The sequence below is a fragment of the Rhipicephalus sanguineus genome, chromosome 8 (assembly GCF_013339695.2).
Source record: "Rhipicephalus sanguineus isolate Rsan-2018 chromosome 8, BIME_Rsan_1.4, whole genome shotgun sequence".
Taxonomy (NCBI): Eukaryota; Metazoa; Arthropoda; class Arachnida; order Ixodida; family Ixodidae; genus Rhipicephalus; species Rhipicephalus sanguineus.
The window spans coordinates 131,279,656-131,289,528 of NC_051183.1; the positions used below are offsets into that span (position 1 = coordinate 131,279,656).

Below are 9,873 nucleotides of genomic sequence, written 5' to 3' on the forward strand. Positions count from 1 at the left end.
CGTGAAGCGAAAGAAAGTCGAGATTTTCTGCATGACCTCTCAAAACTACAGCCAAATACTACATTGTTCGACACACGAAATAAGGAAACATAGAAAATAAAAACTTCCAAAACAAACTACTCCAAATATAAGTTATCCTACATAGTTCCTACGTTACTTAATAAATATGTGAAAGCTGGCATAGATTTCCTGCACTGTACCCAGAACCAATTCCGCGAAATACGCATGTTCAGTTTTTGATCATCATCTACAATTGCTATATTGTTATTAGTGCTGTTATTTTTCTTTTTTGGAATTTGGGCTTCGTTTGTTTTGTTCCATGAGTTTGCACTGCTGACTGTTGCCATTGCTGTCGTGTTCGAAGGTGGCTGTGGGCCCTTGTCAAGCTGCCTCTTTCGGAGAGCAGCTTTTACCTGCAGCTATCATTCATCAAATGTATTGATGAGAAATAAACATTATTAATATTCTTATCATTATTATTATTATTATTAAAGAGGAAATTAAAACGTAGAAGGAAAAGAAAATACAAGGATCATAATGAGATACGTAACCTTTCAATTACTCTCATGGAAAAATTATTTCTTTCAAAAGAACATTACCATTCCCACACATTATCAAAGGTTATGAAAGAATCACCACAGCGTTTTTGGCGTCACCTTGCTCCATCTCTTGAGAATGTGACGTATATTAGAAGTAATGGATGCATATAATTGGAGACTCTGCGCAAATTGCCGATCAGTACAATGAATTTTTCAACTCTGTTTTCGACCCCTCTATGCCTTTACCTGCACAAATAAGAGATAAAATGGATAATGCACATTCAAGAAGGCATACTTTCACTTCTGTTAAAACTAGATATCAAAAAGTCACCTGGCCCGGATGGCATTCCTAACGAATTCCTGCGAAGATATTCTGAATGGACTGCTAAGTATTTACTGATAATTTTCCAAGCGTCTCTTGAGCAGCATAAATTACCACATGATTGGCTAATGGCGCGAGTGGTACCAGTACACAAAACAGGTGATAAACATAAAGTACAAAATTATAGACCGATATCCATTACATGTGCATGCTGTAAAATGTTCGAGCATATACTATCAAAAAGCTTGTTTAGTTATCTCGAAAGCTCAAAAAAGTTTTATCCTAACCAGCATGGATTCAGGAGCCGCTTGTCCACAATCACCCAACTTGCAGAAACAGTCCACGATTTTACTCAGATAATTAACGAAACAGGTCAGATTGACTGAATCTGCTTAGACTTATCGAAAGCTTTCGATCGCGTTTCCCACTCGTACCTACTTGGTAAACTACTTGATCTCGGAGTTAATTTAAATATAGTTAAGTGGATTCAATCATATCTAAGTAATAGGACGCAATACGTAGGGTTGAAAGGGAAGAAATCAAAAACTTTAAATGTAACATCCGGCGTTCCTCAGGGGTCGGTATTAGGACCTGTTTTATTTCTTTGTTATATTAATTACATTACAAATGGCCTTAGTAGCAAAATTACTGTTCGCTTATTTGCAGATGATTGCCTAATATATACTAAAATATCATGTCATGAGGATCAATTAGAGTTAGCTTCAGTACTACAATCAATTACTGATTGGTGCACACGATGGAAAATGAAAATAAACCACGAGAAAACAGTATACGCGCACCTAACGAGGAGAACAAAAAATGTGTTAGCCTTTAATTATATGTTAGACGGTAAGCCATTACCGCAAGTGAGGCACTTTAAGTATTTACGCATTACGATATCAAGTGACTTATCTTGGAAAAAGCATATTACTAACCTATGTAATGCCGCAGAGATTAAGCTTTGGTCACTCAGACGTAAGCTGAAATTGGCTTCCCGAGATGTTAAATTAACCGCATACCTCACTTTGATACGTCCAGCACTAGAATACAGTAGCATAATATGGGATCCACATAGAAAGAACGAAATAAATAAAATTGAAAAAATACAGAGACGTGCAGCGAGATTTATTATGTCGAAATATAGGTACACAGATTCAGTGACTGAAATACTTACTCAACTAAACTTGCCTGAGCTTTCATTGCTGCGTAAAGTGGCTAGATTAAAATTCATTCACTTAATGAAACACAACTGCTTTAACTTTAACCGTCACAGATACATACAAAACAGAATGTCACGTATTTCACGGTCTGTTAGATCTAGCCATCAGGATCAATTTGCGCCCATACCTACAAAAGTTGACGCCTTCAAATACTCCCTCTTTCCGAAAACGATTGAAGAGTGGAACGCGCTACCGCATAGCATAACCAAAATTAACTCTTCAGAAGAATTTGAAAAAATGGTACTCGCCTATTATTCTTCCTTGTAGCTATATTTAAACGTTATTACCTTCCTTTTTTCCAGTGATAAGCGGCATGTATGTTTTTACATAATTTAAAACAATTGTACGTGATGTTGAAAAATTTTCTGATTATGTTGGTGAATATTTTGATGTATATAGTACAGCTTTCGTTTAGTGTAGTGTTCGCAATTGTGTTGCTATATGCTCATCGTTGATCACTACACTGTAAAACTTGAATTAATTTGCGTGTTGTACTTTTGGTTAGATTTGTCGTTTGTTTGAATTACGATTTGCATGGTCTGTATGGTGTAGGTTTATTTATAACTGCCAGATGTGTTGTTTGTCCTGATTTCATTGTGCAGTGCTTGGGTCTTCAACGATGTGTGAAATGTATTTCATTACTCCACCCTGTATCGGCCTTTGGCTAAGAGTATGTATAAATAAATAAATAAATAAATAAATAAATAAATGTAAGATAAGCCTCTACGCGAGCGCCTGAATCAAACAATACGTTGGGTGGTTGGGTAGTGAATGACGCACATCTCTTTATTTGACTCTCTTATTTCGCTTCGGGTGAGAGCATGCCGCGTGTGCACGCGTTGAGGGGACGTATAGCGCGACGTATAGCGCCAAAAAAACGCCAGGCCTGCGCGGAAAGCACAGCACAGTCACAGCGAAAGCTGGAAGAGCGGCATTTCTAGAGCCCGTTGTAAACTCTCTTGTGGCTACTAACACAAGTATCTTAGCAACGTACCCAGTACGGCACGAATCATAATTTTTGGGAAGTTGGGAAGCACCCACCACGACATTATTCATTATTCTGCGGACAAGCGAGGTACCATCTGTAAGGCATTATGCGCATTTTGTTGATGCGACGGTTGATGACGATGAAGAATTATGGCAGGGCCAATTCTCATGGGTTGGAAGCTTTAACGACCCACTAGTTACGTAATTCATATTGTGTGACGCCCGGTCGTTATTTAACTGTCCCATCACGCTTTATAACATACGTTAACCGGTGAAACAGATAGCGAGAGAGAGAGGGTATTAACTTTATTGAGACCCTGAGGAAATGGATCATGAGAGCCATATGGGCTTCCTTGGCAACCAATAGAAGTGCACTTTCGAGGAACCCTCTACGCTATAAATCACCATAATTTTTGTGAATTAGGGAAACAGCCACTATGCAATTTTTCGTCATTCAGGGGAGAACCGTGTTACTCGCTAAACACCTGTAAGGTATTATGTGCACTTTGTTGATGCTGTGGCTGATGACGATGAATTATCGCAGATGCCTTTGTAATGGGTTGGACGCATTGAACTACCCACTCGTTGCGCAATTCGCGTTGTGTGACGTCCGGTTATAGAATTCGCGTTTGTGTGACGCCTGGTTATTATTTTACTGTTCTACTACACTACATTAGATTTGTTAATGTGGTTCCTTCACGACATGAAGCCTGCATACGGTCCTTTTGCAACGCAGCTTCAAGCACTGGCATGGCTCAGAGGTTGAACACTGGGCTCCCACGCAGAGGGCCCAGGTTCGAACATCGTGCCATCCTGGAAATTTTTCCTTATTACGTTTTTTTTTTCTTGTTCCGTGCGATAGCGGTCACGGACACCGGCGGCGGCGGACAACTACGGCGCCAAAAACGGCTGTTGAAATGATCAAATGATCTCATAAGAGCTTTCGCTGTAAAATGGCCGTTGAAATGATCTCATAACAGCTTTCGCTGTAAAAAATCGGCAGATCCCACGTAACGTTGGAATCTATGTTGTGCGAAGCGTGCTGTGGGAAGGTGCCTGTGGCCTGATCTTTTTATATTGAGCGAAATGTTCCGAAATCACGCTAAAGTTATGTGCAATGACATACCCACGCACAAATCTTCAGGATTCGGATATGTTTATATACCAGTTTACAGTTGCGCAACGATGCCAACAGCAATATCGGTACTACAAACACCACACGCGGTAAGCTGATACGTAGTGCTTGTACCTGTGCGCTATAATGAAGAATACAAGCACATTTCACGAACCTTGTGCATGTGTGGAAGGCGTTCTTAACAGTTCTTAGGTAGATGGCGGTGAGTGCTCCGTCTTTGCTATTGTGATTGATGCGCGCAACGCTGACTAGAGCACTGCACGGGCCCGGGCTGGCCCGAAAGCCCGGGCCCGGCCCGGCCCTCGGGCCGGGCCGGGCCGTCTGAAGCTTTTTCCGGCGGGCCGGGGCTGGGCTCGGGCTTGAAAGTGCGGGCCTGGGCCGGGCCCGGGCTTGAAGCCGCGGGGCTGGCCCGGGCCCGGGCTTGAGGGGACTCCGACCCGCTCATTAAAATGCGCAAGTCGGGCCTTCGAGCACACGCGAATGTTATGCATTCCATGGTCTAAGGTATACTGTGACAAGCTGAAGTGACACGTATATATATATATATATATATATATATATATATATAAATATATATATATATTAACAGCACTAACAATGGGCCACAGCACGGTTGTTCCCAGGCATGGCCTAAAGATTTTTGTATACGAGGTTGACACATACGATACATTTAATTTATATTCCTTGGTATTACATGCCAAAACCACGATATGATTACGAGGCACGCCGTAGTGGCACCGGATCAATTTCGACCACCTCGAATTCTCTAACGTGCACCTAAAGATAAGTATATACACGGGTGTTCTTGCATTTCGCCACCACCAAATTGCGACCGCCGTGGCCGCGGGAATCGCACCCGTGTCCTAGGAATTTACAGAGAAACAGCTTAACCGCTGAGCTACCACCGTGGGCAAAGCAACATTTCGATGCATGTACATACCGGATTTTCCGTCCGATCGCCCGCTACAAAGCGCACGGCATCATTAATAATCATCATCAACAACTAATATCCTCTAGCGGGCCCGGGTCGGGCCTGGTCATGAAAAAGCGCGCCCTGGATTAGGAACGCCCGGGCCCGGGCCGGGCCCTGGCTTGGAACGACGGGCCAGGGCCGGGCTCGGGCTGGGTACGGTCAAGTACGCCCGGGCGCGGGCCGGGCTCGGGCTGGGTTCGGTCATAAACGCCCGGGCCCAGGCCGGGGCCGCGCTCGGAACCACGGGCCCGGGCTGGGCTCGGGCTTCATAAAGCGGTCCCGGGCCGGGCCTGTGCAATGCTCTAACGCTGACCTCGCCGATTCAGCTGCTCGTCTGCGTGTGTTCGGTGTCTGGCGGCCCGCGAAGTGGGCTAAGGCCTACGTTGAAGTTCCGCATCGCCGTGTTGTAATGTGCCCACGGGGCAGCAACTGCAATGAAGCCGCTTGCTGTGGGCGAAACACCAGAATCTCGTGAGTACAGTGGACTCACCACTCCATGCTTCAGAAAGTGCTACCACGCCCATTTCTGTGAGCAGAGCATCTTTTTCGAGGCTTTTTCGAGGCCGAGGGGGAACTGTGTCCTCTCCTCTTGCACGAGATATTTCTCTAGCGCATATCGTGATTGCGGTGGTTCGCATTCCCATAGGCACTCATTTCAATTCTATTGAGGGATGCCCGATAGTGATGTGCTTCGTCTTGGCTGGGATGACAATGCCTACCGTTGACGTTGGAAATTCAAGCCACAGTTGCACGAGGTCGCCGTGTCCGTCAGGCTTGATGTACCACAAGTTGACCATGTTTGCATTAACGAGCCCCTCACTTAAGCCGTTGTTGGCCGTCATCATTTACGGCTTGCCGATACTCAGGCAAAATCAGGCCGGCTGGCCACCCATGTCGCTTGCCTTTGTCTTGGCCACTTTGGTCAGATCATCCCTGTGTACTGCTCGTTCCTATAGCCAGTTATGTTATCGCATGCTCGATGACATAGCGTCGAGGCAATGTGCATTATAGCGGTCGACGTCCGCATTGCTGTAGGGTACGCGAATTCTCTCAGGGTACTTCGCGGCGGCTTATTCGCGTGTCACAAGCGGCTCTTATTCAATCTATCATTCTCGGTCAGCATGAGGCCATGGCCCAGCCTCATAAGAAATCAAGAGAATACTGCGTCAATCAAGCAAACCACGTGGACAAGTGGATGGCAGTTGATCATCATCCAGGGGTGTTCTGTCTAGCTCCCTCACTTGCCTTGCGTTTCAATGTCTATGTTCGCGGTTACCGTGTTGAGACTGTGAATTACCTGTGGCACTTACCCGCATAACATGAACTGTGGTATGTGGGTATGTGCCACACGTAACTAAGAAATGCAAACTGCGCGGCATTAAGGCGCTCGGCTGTCGGCATTTATTAACATTTCTTAGCGAACCTCTGGCACTTTGAGCGTTTCTATCTACGTATCTATCTATCTATCTATCTAGCCGCCTACGTCTGGATGCTCTCATGATCACCTCCTTAACTTTGTGTTGTGTTCCAAGCACTCCCTGTTTCACGAGCGAGCCTTCGAACATGCGAAGGACCGGATGCTGAAACTACTTCCAGATGTTGACTCCTCTCATTCCTCCGCTCGGCTCAAACGAGCCACCGATCGTTTCTCCCGGCAGTTCGGCTGCCGCCTCCATCCGAGTAAGAATAAACCTGTTTTTTTACCGTTCGAGGCTGTCTGCGCTTTTTGAGACTACCGCGACCTACGCGTACGTCTATGGGCCGGCGACAACACCGGACATAACAGTGGCGACGAGGAAGTGGATTTGGACCTACGCTACGCAACGAGATTGACAAGCTACAAGCTATGGCTACGCACGGGCTCCCAAATCGGCTACCCGAATTCAACGGCTCATCATGGTCATCGTGGTTTGGACGCCTTCAATTTTACTTCGAGGCTAACAACATCACTGATGCAGCAATGAAGAGAGCCAACCTGCTAACGCTGTGTGGGGAGCAGACATACGACACAGTCTGTGCCCTTATTCAGCCACGCACTCCAGCAGCCGTTGACTACGACGACATCGTAGCAGCGCTACAAGAACACTATGACCCAAGGCCATCGGAGGTCTACTGTCGAGCCCGCTTCCAACGGCGAGACCAACTGGAAGGCGAAAAAGTGGCCGAATACGTAGCGGCTCTCAAAAAGCTCGCTGCTGACTGCAATTTCGGGACCTTGACCACGACAACTTCAGCTACTGCGCAGGAGGGAGGATCGACTGCCACACCTCCTAACACCACTATGCTCCCCTTGGACGTTATGTTGCGTGTCCGTTTTGTGTGCGGACTGCGTGACGAAGGCCTACAACAACGCCTGTTCGCGGAGACGGGTCTCACCTTCTCCAAAGCCTACGACATCGCCCAACGAGCGGAGAGCGCCGGTCACCAGCAGAGGGATATTCGACGGAACGTCGAGCCGGTGCATCACACCAGCCAGCAGTCAGGTCATGCCACGTCTAAGGCGAAATCAAGCAGAAAGACACAGCGCTGTTGGCGATGCGACGACATGCACGATGCCCAAGTATGTCGATACAAGACAGCGACCTGCAATTTTTGCCAAAAACTGGGACACAATGAAAAGGCATGCATCACGAAGCGCAAACAGCTCCGACCGAAGACTTCAGTGCAACGGAACAACAATGTCGACGCACAGGAGGGCCAGACGCAAGATACAAGCCGAACAGCACTAACGTCATCGGCACTATATGACTTAAACGCCGTTGTGAACCTCGGCACGAGACCTAAGATTACGACTGAAATCGTGGTACACCAGCGCCCTATCAAGTTTGAGGTGGATTCCGGAGCAGCATGTACGCTCATCAGCGAGGACACTTTTCGCGCCACTTGGCGTGAGAACGCGCCAGCTCTCCAGCAAGACGACACGCAGCTGAGAACGTGGTTCGGACATTCTCTTCCACTACTGGGCTGTGTCAACGTAGACGTGTACTACAACGGTCAGACCCACCAGCTCCCCTTGCTAGTCGTTCACGGTTCTGGATCAAGCCTTTTAGGACGAAATTGGTTCGCCCCTCTTGGAGTGGTCGTTGGCGGAGTTCACCACACACCCAGCTATCCGTCAGTGGAGGAGCTTCAACAGAAGTACAAATACGTTTTCTCCGAAGAAATACCTGGAAACAACGGACCTCCAGTCACACTGGAGCTTCGGGAGGATGCGACGCCGAAATTTTTGAAAGCTAGGTCGGTGCCTTTCGCCCTACGAACCAGTCGAGAATGAGCTTGACCGACTGCAGGACCAAGGGATCATCGAACCGACGCAACATTCGGAATGGGCTACACCACTCGTTGTCGTCCGAAAGAAGAACGGTACCCTACGCCTCTGCGGAGACTATCGGAGCACTGTCAACCTGGCGACAAAAGCATCTTCCTACCCTCTGCCGACACCGGAAGAGGTTTTTAGCACGCTTCGTGGTGGAAAAATCTTCAGCACCTTGGACTTGACACAAGCCTACCAGCAGCTGAAGGTGAGCGAATCAACGTCTGAACTGCTCACGATAAACACCATTAAGGGTCTCTACAAAGTTAAAAGGCTACCATTCGGAATATCTGCTGCGCCAGCAATCTTCCAGAAATTTATGGAGTCTACACTTAGCAGGATCCCTGGCGTTTGCGTCTACTTGGATGATGTTATTGTCGGTGGCGCCTCCAATGAAGAGCACACAGAACGATTGGAGCTCATTTTGGAAAAGCTTTCAAATGCTAACTTGCGCATCAGCAAAGAAAAATGTGTTTTTGCGGTGCCTGAAGTGAAGTTTCTTGGACATCAAATTGACGCGCAGGGTATCCATTCCACTGAAGACAAAGTGCGAGCAATTACTGAAGCACGAGCGCCTACTAAGAAGCAAGAACTGCAGTCGTTCTTAGGGCTATTGACGTTCTACGACGGGTTCTTAGAACATCGAGCTACAGTGGCCAACGATCTATACCAGCTCCTGCAGAAAGAAGTCCCGTGGACTTGGTCGCCACGCCACCAAGAGTCATTTGTTGCCCTTAAGCAACTACTTCGTAAGTCTACAGTTCTGCGACACTACGACGAAAGGAGACCCCTACTGCTAGCCTGTGACGCATCACCATACGGAGTGGGAGCAGTCCTCTCCCAAGCTGACGACCAGGGACGGGAAGCCCCGATCGCTTTCGCATCGCGCAGCCTATCGCAGGCAGAGAGGAATTATTCCCAGCTAGATAAAGAGGGACTTGCCATCGTCTACGCAGCAGATCACTTTCGGCAGTACATCACGGGCAGAAAAGTGACATTCATAACAGATCACCGGCCCTTATTTGGTATTATGGGTCCCCAGAAGCCAATGCCACAGACTTTGTCGCCGCGAATGACACGATGGTGCATCAAGATGTCGTCGTACGATTACGAACTCGTACATCGCACTGGGAAGAAACACCAGAACGCCGACGCACTAAGCCGCCTGCCACTAGACACCACAATAGATGAACCACCCCCGCCGGGTGATATACTCATGTTCGAGGCGCTGCCGAACCCTCCGCTAACAGCTGACACGGTAGCAGCGTCAACGCAGGAGTGCACTGTCTTGAAGGAAGTCTACGCAGCTATACAAGAAGGCAACGTGCAGAAGCTAAATGGTGAACACTTCAACGCTTACCGCAAGCGAACTCATCGCGGTTGC

The 9,873-nt window shown here is 47.3% G+C and overlaps 1 protein-coding gene across 1 annotated transcript; it reads left to right on the forward strand.

Annotated features, from left to right (window-relative positions):
• The first annotated feature begins 7,022 nt into the window (after positions 1-7,022).
• LOC119403516 (uncharacterized) lies at positions 7,023-8,450 on the forward strand. The gene has a single exon (XM_037670448.1). The coding sequence runs from the start codon at positions 7,023-7,025 to the stop codon at positions 8,448-8,450; it is 1,428 nt and encodes a 475-aa protein (XP_037526376.1).
• The last annotated feature ends 1,423 nt before the right edge of the window (positions 8,451-9,873 follow it).